The sequence below is a fragment of the Anthonomus grandis genome, chromosome 2 (genome assembly GCF_022605725.1).
Source record: "Anthonomus grandis grandis chromosome 2, icAntGran1.3, whole genome shotgun sequence".
Classification (NCBI taxonomy): Eukaryota; Metazoa; Arthropoda; class Insecta; order Coleoptera; family Curculionidae; genus Anthonomus; species Anthonomus grandis.
Genome location: NC_065547.1, coordinates 44,534,239 through 44,556,913, shown reverse-complemented (window position 1 = coordinate 44,556,913; position 22,675 = coordinate 44,534,239). Strand labels below are relative to the sequence as shown.

At 32.1% G+C, this 22,675-nt stretch overlaps 2 protein-coding genes and 1 long non-coding RNA gene across 4 annotated transcripts in view; 2 read left to right on the top strand and 1 right to left on the bottom strand.

The window, feature by feature from the left end:
• LOC126733454 (RNA-binding protein 26) overlaps positions 1-2,950 on the bottom strand; it is a 53,458-nt gene extending 50,508 nt beyond the window's left edge. For both annotated transcript variants that reach the window (XM_050436767.1, XM_050436768.1), the window contains exons 1-3: positions 2,726-2,950; positions 2,398-2,516; positions 2,043-2,164 (exon numbers count right to left, since the gene is read on the bottom strand). In XM_050436767.1, the coding sequence (XP_050292724.1) occupies positions 2,043-2,164; positions 2,398-2,516; positions 2,726-2,784 (300 nt within the window). In that variant the 5' untranslated portion in view covers positions 2,785-2,950. The remainder of the gene's footprint in view (positions 1-2,042; positions 2,165-2,397; positions 2,517-2,725) is intronic.
• LOC126733480 (uncharacterized) overlaps positions 1-22,675 on the top strand; it is a 264,393-nt gene that overhangs the window by 3,592 nt on the left and 238,126 nt on the right. The window lies entirely within an intron of this gene.
• LOC126733463 (E3 ubiquitin-protein ligase RNF146-like) lies at positions 7,524-22,649 on the top strand. The gene is made up of 4 exons (XM_050436781.1): positions 7,524-7,799; positions 8,198-8,256; positions 14,821-15,066; positions 22,105-22,649. Exons 1-4 carry the CDS (start codon positions 7,744-7,746, stop codon positions 22,488-22,490), a joined length of 747 nt encoding a protein of 248 aa, XP_050292738.1. The 5' UTR covers positions 7,524-7,743; the 3' UTR covers positions 22,491-22,649.

Genomic DNA, 22,675 nt, shown 5'->3' with positions numbered 1-22,675 from the left:
TGTCTCAGGAGGAGTACTTTGAATCTATATTGAAATTTCTGAATAATTGTAAAATAAAAATATTATTCCAGTTTTATACGTATTTTCCAGACAATATATGAAGAATTCCATAGTTTCTTAAACTAGTTTTAAAATTTACTAAAACACAACATTTAACAACAACATGTGAGTGAAAAGAGCGGTGCAAAAGTCAATCAAACACCAAGGCACAATATTTTAACTTACAGTAAAAGTGGCCGACTTTATGCCAACTCTAAATGTCAGATCATTAAAAGAAAACTAGAAAAAAAAAACTAATTTAAGGTAAATGAATTAAAAGTATTTATTTTTATTGCTTTTGAAGTAGACATTTGAGTAACCTACTAGCAATGTTCCACTATATGTCAAACTCTCAGCAATGTGCAGTGGGCATCTAAAGAAACCCTAGTGTTTCATATAAGTTTGGTTTATAGTGATTAAGGCATAGAGAAAGAACAATTCTAAGGCCATGCAGTAGGTTTACATTGTTTAGTATATAAGTGTATAAAAAGGTTAAAATGGCTAGTATTTGTAATAGTGGTCATTTACATGGTCAAAATAAGGAATGTGTTTAAAAAAAAGGAGGAAATAGATACATAGGTAAGAATATATGAATAGGTGATGTGATATAAAAAACCTCTGTTATTTTTCTTTAAGATTTAGGATAAAATATGAAAGAAAAAATAGTAACTGAATACATTAAGTTTGTTACAATTGCTCAGTTGCGATACAAATTTTTAGACTTTCAATAATGTTAATTACAATTTTAGTTCCTATGTGTAGACTTTGTTATGTTAAGTTTGTTATTACCTATTGGTTTTAACTAGAAGTTAATAATTTTAGGTTGATACTCTTAGAAATCCTTACTGCAGAATAATTTACCTAGACCTTATTAAATTACAATATATGCTACTATTAAAATTGATTTGGTGTAGAACTCTTTAACTCTTTTCTTAATATCAAATTTTGTATTAATGGTTTTTTGCAAATAAACAATTATTTTTTTATTAATAAATCATGTTACATTACATTAACCATGATCTAGTAATAAAGTAATGTCACAGATTTCGTTAATGATTTGCCATCTTGAGAAATATTATAGTGATTTAACTATTTCAAATTTAAAAGTGATTTTATATTGTTAAGAGTAAATGAACAAGGTGCAGTCAGCAAACAAAATGTACTGAATTGTATTAATGAGTTCTACAATAACTAAGTAATATTGCACAAAACTTCCTATGATATCACTCCATCCTTTGCATTTCCAATATGTCTAAGGGTTTGTAAAAAGAAAAGAAATAGGTACAAGTATATCAATATCTGATACTAAACAAACTGCTCTTATTCTTCTTTAAAATGTAGGGTACAATCAGAAAAGGAAAAAGGAATAGTAGTAAGCAGTAGTTAGTTAAAGTAATAAAGAGGCACAGGTTTCTTTAATAATGTTTACATCTTTAGGCCTATGAAGTGATTTAATGGCTTAAATGAACCAAAGGTTAACTCAGAACAGAAAATGGTTTTAAATGCATATTTGTAAATATCTATCACAATGGTGAATTTTCATAATAAGTTCTATGATGAATATGTAATTTTTAAGAAAATGTTGTGCTAATTGGACAGAGTTCATATTAAAAAATGGAGCATGGAACTTAAATAATATTAATGGTAAATTATTAATAATATTAATATGTTGCTTAGAACAGATAAATTAATTTAATAGAAGATAAACTAAATTCCTTTTCACTGCAGTAAAAATTCCAAACATTTAATAATTTATTTAAAAAATGGGTTATGTAAGAGAGACACACAGGGTTATAAAATCTGAAAACTGGAAGTCTTAGAAAACCATGCATATCCATCTAGACACAATGTAATGTAAGGTAATAGCATAAAGTTCTATAACTGTTAATGAACTAATATTTCTGTTGCCTATTATTATAATAAAGAAATGCCATGTTTGTCAAAGAGTTTCTTTGCATTTGAATCTTTAGGTTTTTGCCAAAAAGGTATCAGAAAAAACTCACCTCTTTAGGTTTTCCAAGAACATTAGGGTTAGGTGGGTTAGCATTTGGGATAACTGATGGGGTCTGAATGTAACCCTTTGTTGCTAGCGTTTGGAATACCAAGTTTACAAAGGTTTCAGTTTCTAAAATCAGAATTTAATTATTAATTAGTAAATATTGTGCCATTGCACTAAATGATGACCTCTAACTTGGGTTATTACACTAAGGTTGCTGACTTGACTAATTTTTCACTATATTATTAAATTTTCACTTATTTGCATAAATCACTTATTCTCAACATGTTTACCTATATCATTTTATTGCTCAAGTGGGAGGTCATATAAAAATAGAACATCTTATTTTTAGGTGTGCTTACCCCCTTCGAGAAAAACTTCAAGTTGGCCCACCATACTTTTCCTGAGTTCTGCTTCTGATTTGTCTTTTTTTACAAGGGCTAGGACATATTTGGCTAGGGCAGCTGGATCAGCTTCACACCTAATTAAATAATTTTTGGTCATTTATGATTATTCTTTACAGGAGAAAAATCTAGGTTAGGTCAGATTATGGAATGCCAGGAATGTTTTATTCAACAGCTAAATGCAACAAAGTAGAGTTTAAGCTAAGCATATTTGGTAATTATAAAATATGAATGTAAGTAAATTAGAAAATGCAACGTTTATGCAAATATGGGGGGGTCAGCTTACATGGGCTTCAGAACAGCTGTCAGCCAACTTTTGAAAGCTTCTATTTGCTCCACTATCATCTTGGATGGATGTTTAGCATGTACGAAATGTTCTACAAGTCCTTCGATTACCAGGAAAGCGTGAAAGTCACTGGAGTTTCCCAAGAGAAAATGATGAAAATCACAACCGAACACTTTCCGACGTCTGAAAAGTTATGCTTATCGGAAAATTGCAAGTGTCGCCGTCGGACGTCGCGCTTACGAAACGTCACATGTCAACGTCATACGTCAGTACTAGCGTTTTCCATTTGTAATAAATGCGTAGCACTCGGTGGACATTGCCACTTTTTTTGTATTGTCAAAATTGTGCACGAGTAAAAAGTCGTAAATAGAATAGTATTTTTTGGCCTTGAGTGTCGATTATCCACCATTTAGAAGTATATACATTCAGATCTATTGGTATGCAGGGAAAAGTATAGAAAAAACATAGGAAAGGTTACCTATTATTGATTTTATTTTGTCTATTATTGATTTTGGTATTCACATCTATAAAATTTTCGGTTAACGGATACGTTCAATCCTTACCATTTTCAGAGTGTGATTCGCTGTTGCTTAATATAGATAAAATAGCAGCTAGATAATATTTGTTTGTTTTTGCCGCCATATTTTATATTTAATGATTATTGTACTGAACCAACACGATCCGTTGTTTTAAGAATATAATTTAATTAATTTCGAAACTCATTTGCAAAATATTGCTTGGGACCACTTATTTTACATTAAAGATATAAACGAAAAGGTTTTATTCTTGCAAAATAACATAACTTTTTTATTTAACATACATGCCCCACGTAAACAAATTAGAGTTAGTAAGAAGCCAGCCCCATGGCTAACAGATAACTTAAAATTAATTCTTAATGAAAGGGATAGAGCACTTACGAAATATAAACAATGTAAGACACCTGAAAATTGGAGTCTTTACAAGGATAGACGCAATTTTGCCCTTGCATATATCAGGCGTGAAAAAGCGGCATATCTACACCAGTTGGAAGCTGTCAAATCTTGTAAGGGACTTTGGAAAGGTTTAGGTAACTTAAATAATAAAACAAAAACAGAATCGGAACTACCAATTGAGCTAGGTCAGCCCAATACAATTAATGACTATTTCATAAGCATTTTCAATAAGTCAAATGCTTGTCTTAACAAAATTAACTATTACCAAAAGCATAAGTTTTGCGCAGATCACACCTTTAATTTTGCCCTGGTGGACAAGATTACTGTTTCTATAAAGTCATTGATGATATTAAATCCAATGCACCTGGAAATGATGGAATTTCTCTTCATATGTTGCGTCTATGCTTGCCACATCTTATTAATCATATTACTCACATTGCAAACACTTGCCTGGAAACTGGTTATTTTCCTAGACCATGGCGCAAATCTATAGTCTGCCCAGTTTCCAAAGTTCCTAATCCCAAAAATGTTTAAGACCTACGGCCCATAAGTCTCTTGCCTCTTGTCTCTAAAATCTTGGAAAGAATAGTACATAGTCAACTAATGGATCACCTTTGTGAGACTAATATTCTGCCAGCTCAACAATCCGGATTTAGAAAAGGTCATAGCACTACTAGTGCTCTTCTAAATATTACAGATAATATCATTACAACTTTAGGCAAAGAGTTGGCTTTGATTTTGGTTGCACTGGATTATTCAAAGGCATTTGACTTGATTGATCATGACTTGCTCGTTGCCAAGTTGTCTTATTTTGGTTGTGATGACTCCGTCTTGAAAATGAATATTCTGAATCAAAAGTAATAGTTTCCGGGATACCGCAGGGATCTATATTGGGGCCACTTTTGTTCCTAATCTATACCTCTGACCTACCTAACGTAGCCTTAAACTCGGACGTCTACCTGTATGCGGACGATACTCAGGTTCTTCACCTATTTAATCCACATAATGTTCAGCTTCAGCAGACTCCATTAATTTTGATTTGGAGCAGATAATGAATTTCTCCAGTGAGCATAATTTGCAGATTAACCCTATTAAAACTAAAGTTCTATTGTTTGCGGGTCGCAATCAACGGCATAACATAGAAAATACACTTAATATTACGCTTAATAATACTACTCTTACTTTTTCAAATCACGTAAAAATTTGGGTCTCATTGCTGACACATCTCTCAGATTTAGGGATCACTGCAATATGTTATTACAAAAATGTTATTTACGCTTGCGAATGCTTTATGCAAATAAAAGTATTTTAAATTACAAAACAAGAAAAAAGCTTTCTGAATCCTTGCTTATGTCTATCATTAATTATTGTATAATTGTGTATTACCCATGTCTAGATAGAATAACGCAAAATCGCTTGCAGCGTATTCAACACATGTTGTCGTTTTATTAATATTCTTAGGAAATACGACCATGTATCACAAGCTATACTACAACTTAAATGGCTAAAAATTGTAAATATATTTAAGTTGTATTTATTAGTATTTTTATATCGCATATTTAAAACACGACACCTGTGTCTTTGTGTGAAAAGATGATTTACAGAACTGAGGTTCATTCATAGTCGTAATATAAGGTATAATCATAGAATAATATTGAAGGGGTATACTATACTTTCAATGCCACGTCATACTACATCAATGTTTGAACGTTCTTTCACCTATCAAGCTGTCATTCAATTTAATCGTTTCAGGTCAAATTTTCATTTTAGCATTTATTTTTATCGAAGATTCTATAAAGATCTATTCTTGGAACAGCAATAAATGATTGGTTGTTCTTGGTTAATTTATTTAATTGTTACTTAGCTGATGGAACATATGTTTTACTTTAAAGTAGTATTAATTTTAGTTTATTTATTTATTTATTTTTTAAACTGGATAGGTTAAGAGATAAAGAGTAGCTTTTAGCTAATCTTCGCCTGTTCAGGCAAATACTGTAATTTGCAGGGTTTGTTAAATAAAGACGATTTATTATTATTATTATTATTATTATTATTATTATTATTATTATTATATCTCCCAGCGATCGAATGTAAAAACTTGAAAGGTGCAATAAAATGGAATATGAAAACTGGCATTAGTAGTACGCACCACTGCATCAAATGGACAATGCTCTAAGAAATGCCAAAAAGACATAGAGATGGTGTTTGGTAATAAGGTGAAACCAAAATTTTAGTTTCTGGCGACAATGGTAAGAGTTTCCTTCAGTCTTTTCTAATAATATACGAAATAGAAAGAACTTTTTTGAGTCCTACTACAACTGCAAATATCATGATCTAATATTCAGTTAGCTCAAGAGTATAAATTTTATCAATGCAATGTAATATACTTACTGGCCTAAATCCCGTCCCTATTGGCATTAGCAACTTCAGGTATAGGTGTAATTTTATTTCTTTTTTTACTTTTTAGAAAAAATCCATACAATTTTTTACTTTTAGGTTCTTTATAATTTTTTTCAACTTTCAAAAGAAAGAGTTTTAAATGAATCCATTTGTTGTTTAATTAGAAACATGTTTTGGTATGGTAATTCATTCAGGGGCGTAATATAGTAGAAAGCTAAGAAGCGCTTGTGGAGGTTGCAAAATGGTATTAACAAGTTGTAAATATCGTTTATCGCTATACTAATAATAAACTCATCTATGTTTTTATTAGATTATTTATTTATAATCTAAGAAAAATAAAGTAAATCTTGTACGATTGCCATTAATCATATATGCGGTTTTCGATCAGGCTAAGGTAAACTGTCCGGCATTTTCAGTTGCGTTATTACGCCTACCCTCACTTGTCTCGTCTAAGGGTACGTACCGTTATCAACTGTCAGTACTGAATTTACTGGACGTCGTTCCGATATTTCTTTCAGTTTACTGATTCAGTACTGAATGACGTCATAAATGCGTCAGTGACGTCATTAATCTTTACTGGATTGACTGGGGATAAAAGCTACTGTAGGTACAGTAAAATAGTGGGGGAATGTCAAAACTGTCAGAAGTGTTGAGCCATATTTTAGCGAGTAAGCGTCTTACTCGGTTGCCTTACAATGTCTTAAGCGTTACGTCATCATATGGTTGCGCTCGAATGACGTCATGTCTAACAGCTGTCAGAGTCTAAAAATATTAGTAAATATTAGCTATACCTTTCATCGGTATTGCATTCCCTTTGGAGATTGACCTAAACCATGAAAACACCCATTTGTCTAAGTTGTCAAAATGTTTTGAGTCTAAATCTGATCTCATACATTTTAGGGATCAGATCAAGAGGAAATACAATAAACAAAAAAGTTACTTTCGTAAACATAACCTCACTCATATTTTTTTTCACACAGAAATAAACACAAACTAAATAAAAAATCAATTTAAAAAAAATATCCGCGCAACCTCACCTTTACGTTCTTCACTGTATTTTTTGCAAATCTATCTATCGCTCTTTTGATAATTTATTATTTTCTGCATTTTTATTTGGTTTGGATGTCTCAACTGTTCATGTATATGAGACATTAATATTAAATAAATTAAAACTAATACTAAGAAATATAATGCTTCTACTCTAAAAAAATATCAAAAAATGTTTATCAATATTTATTGTTTACTATTGTTTGTATAGTTTCCCTTTGACTTTGACATATCGAGTTTATTAGCGGTCTCCCGAGACCGCTAACAAACGCTTAAAGCGCCTTATACGGTGACGTCATGACTTGATCGCTCGAATGAGATGTCTTAAAGACGCTTATAGCCGCTTATTCGCTAAAATATGGCTTTGTTGATGTTGATTTCTTGAATCTTCTTGTTTACGTTGTGGGAATTATTTTCAAGCAGTTTGGTTGCAAAGATCATGTCCGAAATAATAATTGTGGTTTTAAAGTGTTTAACAGTAATAAAATTTACCACTTAAAAAGCTCTCATACAACGCACTAACCTGTTTGGGCTCTTTCGTATTCTTTCGGTGTAACTTCAATGTGGTATTCAAAATTATTTTCTGCGTCTATTATTCTTACCATCTTGCTTTTTCAGTCATATTTATTTTATTAACAAATGTGGTCTGGTTTTAATAAAGCAAAACACCGTACCGGAAAACAAAACAGAAACAGGTAATTTGGTTTTATAGGTTATGTTGTGGTTGTGAAAACAGTGCTGAAAATTGTTCCTTTTTTGGAGCAAAACAGCACGCTGTATAAAATCGGAACGACAAATTACAGTAAAATCAGCACAGTACAATCCTGTACTGACAGTTGAAAACGGTACATACCCTAAGGTATATATTGTCATTTTCATTTTGACATTTCTCAACGTCAAAATCAGCTGGTAGTTTTGATCAAAATACAAATTTCCATTATTTTATAAATAATCTGCTATTTATTTATATTGACGGTCTTTAATTCCCCTTGAAAAAATTGTTTTTAGCCTACAAGTTCTCCTTATAAATTTGAATTAATGAATTTATAATAATTCTGATTAATCTAAAAAAAAAATATTTTCTTTACCTTAGAATAGTTCAAAGTATGGCAGAAGCAGACCAAGCCTCCCAAACGGAACCCAAGGAAAAAGGTACGTCAATTTATGCCGAACCTAATTTTTTTACAATAACTACACGAACAGAAGCCTTTAACAATTAATCCTATTCCTATAATTGCATTTACTCTCTGGTCCTTTCCAAGATATACCAATTGAAGGATTTGATACAAAGTAATTAAATTAAGTCTAATTTTATTTTATTTTATTTTATTTACGCCATTCAACAGAAATACATCCAATTACTGAATGGGAAAAAAAATACATTTATAATCAATAACAATAAGAAAATGCTTAAAAAGAAAAACAATGAGAAAAGTAAAGAAAAAAAAAACAAAGTTTTACTAAGAATAGTGTACTTTTTTGATATCTGCTATGCTACAGTTAAATAAGTCACATTGACCCTGAACAGAATTATATGTGTTACAGGCTCTGCGTAGTGGAGAGAATTTGTTAATGTTAGTCCTTGGTCTAGGTAGGTAAAATGTTTGTGAGTTTCTTTCATCCACGGTTATTGGAAAATCTTTCCAGTAACCGTGCATGTGGAAAACCGATTTCTGGGTACACTCCATCACATTTATAGCAAAGAAACTTTAGAAATTTTCTCTGTATACCCTCAATCTTATTTATATGGTTTTGGTAATAAGGGGACCAAACTTGAGAAGCATACTCAAGTATGGATCTGACAAATGAGAAGAATAAGATTTTTAGGCTGAGGATATTATTAAAATTATGAGAGTTACATATTACAAAACCTAGCATTCTGTAGCTACGTTTGACAATATCTGTAATATGTGGCTGAAAAGAAAGAGAGCTATCAAATGTTACACCTAAGTCATTCAAAACTGTTGATCTAGGGACTGTGACATTGTCTATGGTATAGTCATAAATAATTATTTTTTTCTTTAAACTGAAAGAAACAACATTACATTTAGCAGCATTTAGAGGCAGGTTATTATTTTTACACCATGCATTAAGTTTGTTTAAGTCACTTTGAAGTAAAATACAGTCCAAAATGCTGTTAATTCTATAAAAAACTTTCTTATCGTCCGCGTATAATAGTATATTTACAGAAAGTTCATCAGATATTTTATTAATAAATGAGTTGAAAAAAAGCGGTCCCAAAATTGAGCCCTGTGGGACTCCAGAGGCGGCAACAATCTTCGCCGAGCTTCGACCATAGCATTCTACGTACTGGGGGCGGTCACTCAAGTAGGATCTAATTGTTAGGTCGGAAGAAAATCCATAAATTCGATCGAAGTTGTTAACAAGAATGCAATGGTTGAGTCAGTCAAAGGCCTTAGAAAAGTCCGTATATATGACTTTGACTTGAGAGTTGTTATTTATTGATTCAGTTATAAATTCAGTAAGAGAAACTAGATTTGTTGTGGTAGACCTGCCCTTCATAAAACCATGTTGTCTACTGTCAATCAGATGTTTCATTGATGGATATAAAGCAGTATGCAGAACACATTCAAAACATTTAGAAAAGTTATTAATTATTGTTATAGGGCGATAGTTTTCTCTAAGATTTTTGTCACTCTTTTGGTGTACAGGGATAATTTTAGATATTTTCCAAAGATCAGGAAAGCCTTCTTGTTTTAACGCTAAATTAAAAAGGAAAGTTAATGGTTTAACAAAAGCTATGGCACAATCGTAGAGAAGGAAAGCAGGAATTTTGTTGGGTCCAACAGTTGCTTTTGATTTAATCATTTTAAGAGCTCGTAATACTTCAACTTTTGTGAATCTGGATATAATGATGGTATCTGCAAATATGTTTTGAGCATTGTTGCCAGGTTGTATAGCAGTGGAAGAAATATATGCACTTTTAAAGAAATCTGCGAATGCGTTTGCAATAGCTTGAGGATCAGACATAATCATTCCCTGTTGGTCAGTCATATTTTGAGGTAACAAATTGTTATTTTGTGAGCTTTGAATTAGCTTCCAAAAATTGTTTGGTTGGGAAAATAAATTATTTTCAAGATTAACACAGTATTGTCTGTGTGAAAGTTCAATATCTTTTTTGATTTTCGATCGCAGCTCTCTAAATTTAGTTAAATCATATTGTTGATGAAAACGCTTATATTTCTTCCACGAGCTATGTTTATTTCTAATTGATTCAATAATTTCAGAGGTAAACCAGGGTGGATAAGATCGTTTGCGCCTGGTAGTTTTAGGGACACAGTTATAAAGACAATTATAAATTTTATTATAGAAAAGTTCGACGGCAGAATTGATATTATCCACAGATTCCAATATATTTCAGTTAATGTTAAGAAAGCTCTGACATAAAATTCTTAGGTCAGGCAGCTTTGACAAATACCTAAACTGCAAACTAGAATATTGGTGAAGGCAATTATATTCACAAGACATTCATATGAACCTTCCATTTCTAAACATAGTTCTACTTAGTATAAGAAAACCCAACCAACTTAAAATCTGTCATATCACATAGAATTTTTAAATCTAGAACCCAAATTAATAGCATTTTATGTAAATTGAAGGCTGCAAGACACTTTCAGGTGTCAGGAGAGGTTTAAGTGATCAAATGGCATAGGCTTAAAATATTTAAACTAGCTTATGAAGCAGATGGAATTAATTTTTTAAAACTGATAAATATGTCTTAATCATAGGAGATTGTACCTAGTACCTACAAGTGTTCAACTCACTATAACCAACTTATTCATTGAAAAAGTAGCAAAACTGGTCTATGAAAAAGTTTTAGAATTAGTGGTTAAAGATGAATTACTTAGTTTTGTTGATAAACACAATATCATAATAAGGTATATGTTATCCAAAGTCATTTGGAGACCAGCAATTTATTTATTATGTGAATCCAGTATTACCAATAATTAAAATATGCTGACAGATGACGGATTTATAAAGCAAACAAATTCAAAGGTATTGCAAATAACTTTGCATAGACTATAACAATCAGGATATAGACAAAAACATTCATGTGAGACAGCTTTGCAATTTTTTAGTGTCATCAATTTTAATTTAATGACATGGAAGTCACAGGGAAAAAGTTCTGGGTGTTGTTTTTGAGCAAGTAATTCCTCAGGGATCTGCATTAGGTCCCATTTTGTTTTTCTTATTTATAAATGATATAATTTGTTATGAATATGATGAACATTGTAAAATCAAAATATTTGTAGACAATACTTAATAATATTTTGTTTATATGGATTTGGATGAAATTATTAAAATTAAGATAAATATATGATTGATTGAAAATGTTTTAAGACTAAATGCAAATAAAACAATACAAAGTATAATTTTCATCAAATCAATATAAATCAAAAATTGTCATGAATCAAACATTTGTTTCTTTCAAGTATTTACGAGTAATAATAGAGCCTGAGTTAAACCTGGCTTTTTGTTAACCTGAACAAAAAGCCAGTTTTACCTTAATATTTCGATTATTTACAAGACTTTCGTTACGACTACTATGGATCTTTATTTAGTTTTCTAAACATAGTCCAACATGAGACATGGCAAAAATTGAAAAACCGTTGTATGAGAGCTACAATACTTTGCCAGAGGATAACAACTATTAGAACTATGCTGCATACTCTAATTTTAATAAATGTATAGCAAAGAACAACATATACTATGCCTTCCTATTTGACAAGTGAAGTTTGTACATGATATTCATACCAGGTACCAAACAAGATCAAGCAGTGAGATGAATCTTACATAATAATAATATCTACATTACAAATATAAATAGTGCCAATGTGTTTAATGTAGGCTTTAAACGGTGTAATAACACTCTTAGACATTTAAAAGACTGTAGTTTTTTTTAATATTTCAAATCCAAATGTATTGTAAAACTCAATGAACTTTATAATTCTTCATATAGTATTTTCTATTTAGATTCAATGCACTTATGGAGCAACATATTTTAGAAAAAACTCATGTCATTCAAAATAAGAGTTATTGAATTGCCATTTATCAAGAGTTGATGAACCCTTATAAATCCGATTGCATCTACTAGTAACTGCAGTTAATGTGGAAAATATTGTGTTGCATTGTTCGTTACCCTAATTCTTCCGAGAAGTGGAGGTTATTTTTACTTGAAATGAATTTCTCCTATATTTAATCAACTAACCTGGAATAAAAACAAAATTATACCAGGAATTTGAAGTTGTTAATGTAATTAACTGCCTGGAACAAAAACAGAATTCTTCAAGGAAATTGAGGTTATTCTTTTTTTTAATGAATTTTATGGACCTGATCAACTGCCTGGAATAAAAACAGAATTTTTTCAGGAAGTTGATGTTATTTCTACTAGAAATGAATTTCTAATGAACCTGATCAACTGCCTTGAATAAACCATAAATTCTTCAAAAAAATTTGTGGTTATTTTTACTTGAAATGACTTTCTGATATATGTAATCAACTGTCTGGAATAAAAACAGAATTCTTCCAGGAAGTTGATGTTATTTCTACTAGATATGAATATCTAATGGACCTGATGAACTGCCTGGAGTAACAACAGAATTCTTCAAGGAAGTTGAGGTTATTTTTACTTGATATTAATTTCTGATATGTGTAATTAACTGCCTAGAATAAAAACAGACTATTTGAGGGAATTTGAGGTTACTTTTACTTAAAATGAATTTCTGTTATATGTCATCAACATTGTATTTGAGATTCAGCTAACTTAACCTTAATTATTTATAGGAAAATCTTTGTTTAAAGAATAACAATTTAACAAATTTATTTTGACCATCTCTATATGTAGTAACTCTTAGACATTTAAAAGAGTGTAGTTTTTTAAATATTTCAAATTCATGTGTATTGTAAAACTCAATGAACTTTATAATTATTTGTAAAGTATTTTGTATTTAGATTCAATGCACTTATGGAGCAACAAATTTTAGAAAAAACTCATGTCATTCAAAATAAGAGTTATTGAATTGCCATTTATCCAGAGTTGATGAACCTTAATAAATCCAATTGCCTCTATTAGACTCTCGAAACTGCAATTAATGTGGAAAATATTGTGTTGCATTGTTTGTTACCCTAATTCTTCTATAAAAATAGAATTCTTCTGAGAAGTTGAGGTTATTTTTACTTGAAATGAATTTCTGATATATCTTATCAACTGCCTGGAATAAATATAGAATTGTTCTACGAAGTTGAGGATTGTTTTACTTGCCTGGAATAAAAATGGAATTATTCCAGGAATTTGGAGTTATTCTTGTTTTAAATGAGTTTCTGATGGACCTGATCAACTGCCTAGAATAAAAACAGTTTTTTTACAACAATAATTAAATTAGTATTCTAGTGCATGATAGATCAATTCATGCACATCTCAACTGATGAAAATAAATCCATCATAATTAAAGCCTTGGATAAACAATTTAATTACTACTTCAATGCATAAAAGAGTAATTAATGCACATTTCAACTGCCTGGAATAAATTCATCATAATTCAAATCTTGAATAAACAATTAAATTAGTATTCTAGTGCATGATAGATCAATTCATGCACATCTCAACTGATGAAAATATCATGCACATCTCAACTGATAAAAATAAATCCATCATGATTAAAGCCTTGGATAAACAATTTAATTACTACTTCAGTGCATAAAAGAGTAATTAAGGCACATTTCAACTGCCTGGAATAAATTCATCATAATTCAAATCTTGAATAAACAATTTAATTACTATTCTAGTGCATGATAGATCAATTCATGCACATCTCAACTGATGAAAATAAATCCATCATAATTAAAGCCTTGGATAACCAATTTAATTACTACTTCAGTGCATAAAAGAGTAATTAATGCACATTTCAACTGCCTGGAATAAATTCATCAAAATTAAAATCTTGAATAAACAATTTAATTACTATTTTAGTGCATGATAGATATCAGATTATATTAGAAGGACATATTAGACAGATTATATAGAATTTCTCATGACCAACTGCCTTGAATAATTAAAGAATTCTTCAAAAAAATTTGTGGGTATTTTTACTTGACATGAATTTCTGATATATGTAATCAACTGTCTGGAATAAAAACAGAATTCTTCCAGGAAGTTGATGTTATTTCTACTAGATATGAATATCTAATGGACTTGATCAACTGCCTGGAATAAAAACAGAATTCTTCAAGGAAGTTGAGGTTATTTTTACTTGAAATAAATTTCTGATATGTGTTATCAACTGCCTAGAATAAAAACAGAATTTTTCAAGGAATTTGAGGTTATTTTTACTCAAAATGAATTTCTGATATGTCATCAACGTTGTATTTGAGATACAGCTAACTTAACCTTAATTATAGGGTCTATATTTATAGGAAAATCTTTGTTTAAAGAATAACAATTTGACAAATTTATTTTGACCATCTCTATATGTAGTAACTCCTTATGAATATAAAATCAAAATATAGTTGTGCCTACTCTCTAAAACTTAATTTTGCCAAATAACACATTTTTCATAGCCTTTTAAACTTTCAAAAATAATTTACTTGAATTGAACTAAGACACACTAAACTTTTACTCAATTTCAAGCATCTTTGTATCTGGTTTGGTTACTAAAGGTGAAATTTAAATTGAATATTTCTTAAAACTTCCTTTAGGAGATGGTCCAGAATGTGCAGTTTGTCTCCAATCCTGTGTCCATCCAGCCCAGCTCCCTTGCGGCCACATATTTTGCTATTTATGCGTAAAAGGTTTTGCCAATCAGAACAAAAAGTGCGCCATGTGTCGACAGGAGATACCAAGAAACTTTGTTGACCAACCAACCCTTTTAGAAGCCCTTCTGTCTACTGACGAAACAGAAGGCTTCGACGGAGGATACCAATGGTTTTACGAAGGAAGAAATGGTAAGAAAACGATTTTAAATTTACTTTCTTCTTGCAAGGGTTTTCTCACATCAGGTTGGTGGAAATATGATGCCAGGGCGACGCAAGAAATTGAGGCAGCATTTAAACTGGATCTACTCCAGTTTGATTTGATTATCTGTGGTGATTTATATACCATAGATTTTATGAATAATTACCAATATCCTAAGGCGGATCCCAGTAGAAAGAGACTGATCCGTAGAGATAAGATAGAGAATTTGGTCATCAAGGGGGTGGCCGGATTGAAATAAACTGCCTCTTTGCATGATTTATTTCATATGAGTTGTTATTATATATATCGTGGGTTTATTGCAAAAAGTGATCAAGACAAAATAATTGATTTTCAGGAAATTAAGTTGAAAGTTGATATGGTTATATAAAATCTAGGTTTACTTGAATGCAAGCGCAGTTTTTTGCAAAAGTTGTATAACGTATTTCCTAATTTTAATAGGGTAACTGACTTGTATGGTATTTTGATGTACATTATTGGAAAAAAATGTGACTTAAGCACTTTTTGTTGACGAAAACTCCACATGCAATTGGTCAAAATAAAAAGCAGAAGTAGTTTGACATTATTGCCAACATTTTTATCTTAAAATTAAGCACTAATCGAAATCTGTAAATCGTATCTCTGAATTAAATTCTCCTTTAGATATTCCGATCTCTGTCTAAAAATTATAAGAGGATGGGAATAAAATGATGTTTTTCTGGTCTTATTAAACACATTACGGGAGAAAAGCACTATTTCCAGCCGATACAAACACTATTTAGAAAATGAAACGATTATATAGGAAATAGATGGAAAAATCGAATTCTTATTTATATATCCCTATCTCAGTCTAAAAATTAGAAGAGGATAAGAATAAAATTATGTTTTTCAGGCATAATTAGACACATTACGGGAGAAAAACACTATTCCCAGTCGGGCCAAACACTATTGAGAAAATTAAACGGCGATATAAGAAAATGTGAAAAAATCGAATTTTCATTTATATATCCCTATCTCAATCTAAAAATTAGTTAAGGATGTGAATAAAATGATGTTTTTCTAGTATAATTAGACACACTACGGGACTAAAACACTATTACTAAAAACTACTAAAACACTATTCCGAGCCGATCCAATTAATACAATCTTGAAATCCATACAATCGGATTTCAAGCAGTTCTGAATCCGATAGTTCACTGTCGTTAGAAACTATAACTTCTTCAACATCACTTGATTGCAACTCGTCGAAACCATCGCCATGAATTTGGTGCAAGATTCTTACAATCTCTTCAATTTCGGTTGCTTTGTCAGGAATTGTCGATGTGTCTGCCACAACCTCTGGCCCCAGCTTTCTCCAACAGGCATTTAATGTTGATGAACGTAACTCATCCACTGCTTCTTTGATAAATATTATGCAATGGGCGATATTAAAAGCTTTCCAACTTTCAGTGACTGTGAGACCAGGATTTTGTTCCATGCTATTCAATACATAACTGAAAGTTCGCTTAACATAATATCTTTTAAACGCTGCTATTATTTCCTGATCCAATGGTTGTATCAATAATGTAGTGTTAGGAGGCAGGAAACGAAGTTCTATGTTTGGATCAGCAAACTTTAAGGATTCGGGATGGGAGCATTATCAACAAGAAGTAAAGCTTTGAATGGCAACGATTTTGAGGTTAAATATTGTCTAACACTGGGTACGAAGCAGTTCAGAAACCAATCTGTAAATAATCTTGCAGTAACCCAATCTTTTTGATTCGCTCTCCAAAACACCGGCAGATCTTTTTTGTTTTTATTTTTAAGAGCACGTGGGTTAAGAGATTTGTATATGAGCAGTGGCTTTATCATGTGGTTACCTAAAGCATTAGAGCAAAACAGAAGAGTAAGCCTAAGCCTATCCTTAGCAACTTTAAATCCTGGTGCGGATCTTTCAGTTTGAGACACAAATGTTCGAGCAGGCATCCTCTTCTAAATCCGGCATATCATCTGTGGCCCATCGGCACAGCATAAAGAAACCAGCAGTCGCACTTCAATAAAAATACATTGGCTTGAATAAGCGAGTTCGGTGCATGTGTACTAACGCAGGCGAGGCATTTTTGCTTATAGTAGGGATGCCGCTGACACTCGCTACGGTCCACGCGGCTTTTGCCTTGGCTAGAGCCGGACTTAAACATTTTTTTAGATGTTATTATCTTGTAAAATAAAAATACCTACATAGTACAAATATTGATTTTTTAATATAAATAAAGTTCATACATTAACAAAATATTTAAACAAAAATAAACATCGCATTTCTACATCTAACAACGACGATATAGAAGAATACGTGCAGGAAGTTAATTAGGTATGAACCATAACTTTAAGAGACCATTCTTTGAGTAATTTTAAAACAAAAAGTTCATATAAACATATGTCCAGAAATTCTTCGTTCTCAATATACAGGGTGTTAAAATTTAACAACAACTAAAATATATGCCACTGATTTTTGTGCAATTTTTATTATGTTCTGTGGATTATACAAATAAAACTTTTCTGTCTCTTGAATTTCTTTCGTATCTTAATAATAAATTCTAAATGAAACTTTTCCCCAAATTCCTTCTGTGATCCAGGGATATGCAATTAAGTGGACTTTTTTTCTCAAAAAATAAGCGAGATACGAAAAAGTTGTATTTGTATTTGAGTAAATCAAATAAGATATTAAAAATGGCACAAAATTCAGGTGCCCCAATTTTTTTGCCACAAATATTTCTTCAGGTCCCGTTCGAGATTACACTTAACCTAATAAATTTAATCATGTTAGGGGTAAATTAGCTCCTTAATGTTATAAATAACACCGCCAGAGAACTTGCGGACCTATTTTCATATGAACTTTTTGTCTTAAAATTACTCAAACAATCGTCTGTTAAATAATTTATGGTACATACTTAATTAACACCCTGTATAGTAACGCTTTTAGATTAACATCTGACTACATAGTAGTTTAAGGATAACTAATACAAATAAAGTAATATTTCAAAACAAATAGAAACTCTTAGGCCAATAAATAAAGACAAATAGTTAGCAACAAAGCAACAATTCTAACATCTGCGAATTTTTGTTATATTATTAAGTACCAACTAAAGTAAAAGTATACAATTTTGCAACTCTTTTAAATATGGCAACACTGTTAAAATGGCAGAAATATAAATAATGTCCTTAAAAATCCAAAAAAAAAATATTACATTGCTACAACTTTAACTGATGCTTAATTATGTTATTTAAGCCATACAGCCAAATTTGCAGCTATTAAAAACTTTGGCAAAGTCAATTATTTTGCTTCATTAATAATTTTTGACATACCCCTCTTTTAATACAAAAGTTTTTATAAAAAACGCTACGCTTTGTAAAAACGCTATCAAAATAGTCACTAAGTACGGCGCTGAACTAGGCGATACACCTATGACCACAGTTCGATAAACAGTGAGCTCGGCATCCGGAGAACATGGCTAAGGATGCTATTAGTTCGCTTACATTTTAGAGCGGAGTGAGACTGCTGGTTTCTTTATGCTGTGTCATCGGCATTAAATACCTGATCTGGATGATATCCCTTGCTTTCAATTAGTTTTTTGAATTCCATCGGATACCGATTAGCGGCCTCGTGATCTGCAGAAGCCGACTCTCCTCTAATTTTTACGTTGTGCAGCGAAAATCGCTTTTTAAAATTTTCAAACCAACCCTTACTGGCTTGGAAGCTTACCGTTTCCTCATTAGACTTTAGGTTAAGTTAGGTTAGTAAAGACGCTTAGCTTTTTCTTGAATAATTTGGGTGCCAAGTGGTACTCTTCTTTTAGTTTGATCCTCGATCGAAATTCCGAGCGCCCTTTCCATCTTTTCCATCGTTAGAGGTCGCGAGAAACATTTTACTTTGTTGCTGGTATCAGTACCGCGCGAAACACTGGCCCGAATAGATTGCTCATTTTTTTTTATTGTTCTTACAGTTGATTCATTCACTTTAAATTTTTTTGCAGCACTCGCATACGTTTCACCTGCAGCAAGACAGTCTAGCAATTGAATTTTTGTGTCAAGAGTCATTACATTTCGCTTTCTTTTAACCCTTAACTACTGTAGTGTCGATTTAATAGCGTTACGCATGTAGTGCGGTCATGGTGACCGCAAATATAATTACCGCCAAAAAATATATTTTTGTGTTTTTCATATTGTTTTATAATTTATAATAAATATTAAAAGGTTTTTAATGAAAATCGAAGGTAAACAAACAAAACCAGTAAATATATATATTTTTTTAAATGTTTTTATTTCATAAGGCTTTTTTTTCAAAATTTTACAGTTTTTTTTAAAATAAACATTAAACAAAAAGTAATAATTCTAAAATAATATGGCAAGATAAAGGTATGGAGTTACAAAAAAAAACTTAACATTACATAAACAACATTATCTAAAAAAAATTGCACATGTTAAAAAAGTTACAAATTATGCCTGCAGTTTATGCAAAGCTTTGTCGAACACTCAACACAAATGGGTTTTGTACACATGTAGCACAAATGAAAAGTTTTTCTTTTTAGTTTTGAAGGACAAGTGTAACACGTTTTCCTTTTTTCCAATTTTTCCATTTCCACCTGTTCCAGACGTTCTTCAGGAATATTTAGAATTCTTTTTATTGTAGACCGTAGATCTCGAGCAATTCTTGGATTATTGGCTCTTCTTTCTAAATGCGGCCTGACTAGCTCATCAGCAAGAATTTTAATAAAGTCGGTTTTTTCCATTACTTTATTGTTCTTATAACTCTGATGAAGAATATAGGCATTTACTCCGCTTATGTCCAAGATTCGGAAAAATATAACCATAGGCCATCTTCTTGTACGGCGACTTGTAGAGTGTTTGGCACATTTTTCATCTATGGCATCTACCCCGCCCTTCGTAGAGTTATAGTAGGTTACAATTTCTGGCTTTTCCGTGCCATCGTCAAATGATGTCGAATGGTGCATGGATGATACGAGAATCACTGCTCTATTTTTTTGTGGAACATATGAAACTAAGGTTACGTCTTTAGTAAAACCAAATAAAGTTCCATCCTTACCAACTATTCTGTCTTTTTTAGGTAAAAAATCTGGGAGAATCTCTTTTTTATTTTTTTTAACAGTTCCGACATACGTAAGTTTCCGATTCTTTAATTGCTCGACAAGTTCTAAAGAAGTAAACCAGTTATCGGCGGTAATATTTCGATTTGATCCAGCTATTGGTTGTACTAATCTCAATACAGACTGCGTTGGTTTATTAAATTTTTTTAAATGTTCTTCCAAGCCAAATCCATCAGAGTCTTTTCCAGTATATATATACCCATTAAAAAAATAGTGTGTACGTGCATCTGTCATACATACGATCTTGATTCCATATTTGCATGGCTTATTGGGCATATACATTTTAAACCTGCACCTTCCTCGAAAAGAGACCAACATCTCATCAATGCAGCAGTTTACTCCCAAAGAATATAGAGTCTGACAATTTTTGATAAACTGATCAAAAAGTTCAGATATTGCAGCAAGTGGATTTTCTTGTTTCCTGATATTTCGGTCTAAAGAATTGTCAAAGCGTAAGCACGCTAATAGAAATGCAAACCTCTGCTTACTCATCACACATCGAAATATTTCTCGTCCAGTGCCATTGGTTGCAAATATTCTGGATATATTTTCATGATTTGACACAAAAATTGCGCTGTAAAATAACAGGCCGATAAAAGCTTTTAACTCAACAATGTCCAAATCTTGATGCTCTGATCTTGATGAATTTTTTAGATTGGCCCTTTGTTTCTTTATTTTCTCATTAGTCCAATGCAAAATAGTTTTTAACATATCATCCGTGATCAGCAAGTTCCAAACTGCAAAAGGTTGTGCTTCATGCCCTAACAGACTAGCGGATCCTCGTAGGGTTGGTAAACGAAGCACAATATTGTGCTTTGGAGTTCGGCTTCACGATGTAAAGCTCTCAGATGACCACTTGAATCGGTTTTTGCCATAGAAATTTCTTGATTTTTTGGAAGCTTGGTTTACCGGTTCCTCATAATCCTCAGAATCTTCCTGCTCGTCGGTATTGGCAAACTCCTCTTCTTCCCCTTCCTGTTCTGTATCAGTGTCATGTTCACTTGGTTCATAAATACTTTCACTGGCACTATCTTCATCACTCTCAATTGCAGTCAACATTTCATTTTCGATTTCATCTAACCACCTTAAACCTGTAGACTCAAAATCAGTATCGCAAAACCGAATTTTTTTTGACGGACCTGGCGCATCATTAGCCATAATAAATTTGAATATTCGTTACAAGCAAAGAATAAAATATTTCACCGTTACTGTACTGCGGTCACTATGACCGCAAAAAAAATTTAACTCGGCGTAACTAAAAAAATAGAGACATAAAACACGACGTACTCGCACTGCTTTCTTGAATTGTACTAATTTAAAGGTACAAGGACGCCCAAGGCATTATAACTTGAGAGGGGGCAAATTTTAGAGATCTTGATAAGCGCTGCGGTCATGGTGACCGCACCACAGTAGTTAAGGGTTAACAAAATCGTGGCCTGTGGACGCCATTATATTATAACTAAATAATTAACTCAAGAAAAGGACAATCACACTAATCACCAACTTAATTTGCTAATGAATGTAACTGAAATGCGTAACTAATCACACGCCACGTCACGCCGTGGCCGTGCGTTCCGCGAAAAGGGCAACAAAACAATTTCGAATTTTCGAGGAATTAGAAGGAAAGAATAGGAGTTTTCGCGCGCAAGATCGCGACGAAAACGCACAGCGCTGTTAATTTGTTTGAAAATTTAGAGAAGCCGATTTCGCAAGACAAAACCGCGGATAATCAAAACCGCGGTTGATGAGGGATTACTGTACACTCAAAAATTAAATATAACCCAAAAGTTTAATATCGTTTTAATTAACCTTGATCAAACTTCTGCTTTAAGGTGAGTCATTTAGAAAAACAGCCCCCAAATCTACAATGTTAATTTTCTTCTATTGTAGGTTGGTGGCAGTACGACGAGCGCACCAGCAAAGAATTGGAAGCGTCTTATAAAAATGGAGATAAAAACATCGAATTGCTTATCGCCGGATTTCTGTATATCGTCGACTTTGAAAATATGCTCCAGCTAAGGCGAAACGATCCTTCCAGAAGGAGGCAGATTAAAAGGGACGCGGGCACTATTCAAAAGAAGGGCGTGGCCGGAATTAGAACGAACCCGCCCTCCACCTCCGGTTTTACCGAATACAGACAAAACGAAATCGTTTCTACGGAAACTACGCCCCCCGGAACACCATCGAATACCCCCCAAAGCCCAACTAGCGGACGAGAATCTCCTAACGACGATTTACGAGCCACAGTCGAATTGATTGGAAATTTAAGGATTTAGATCTGATTTAAAAGATTATGAGGTTTAAAGTAGTGAATGTATTGGCCCACTACTTTGCATATTTTATTTTATCTGCTTAAAGGTATTATTTTGACTCCACAATATGTTTTTGTTTTGTGGTTTATTTTTTACTTTATATTATTATATTTATTTTTAAGATACATGCAGTTTTATTTAAAAAAAAA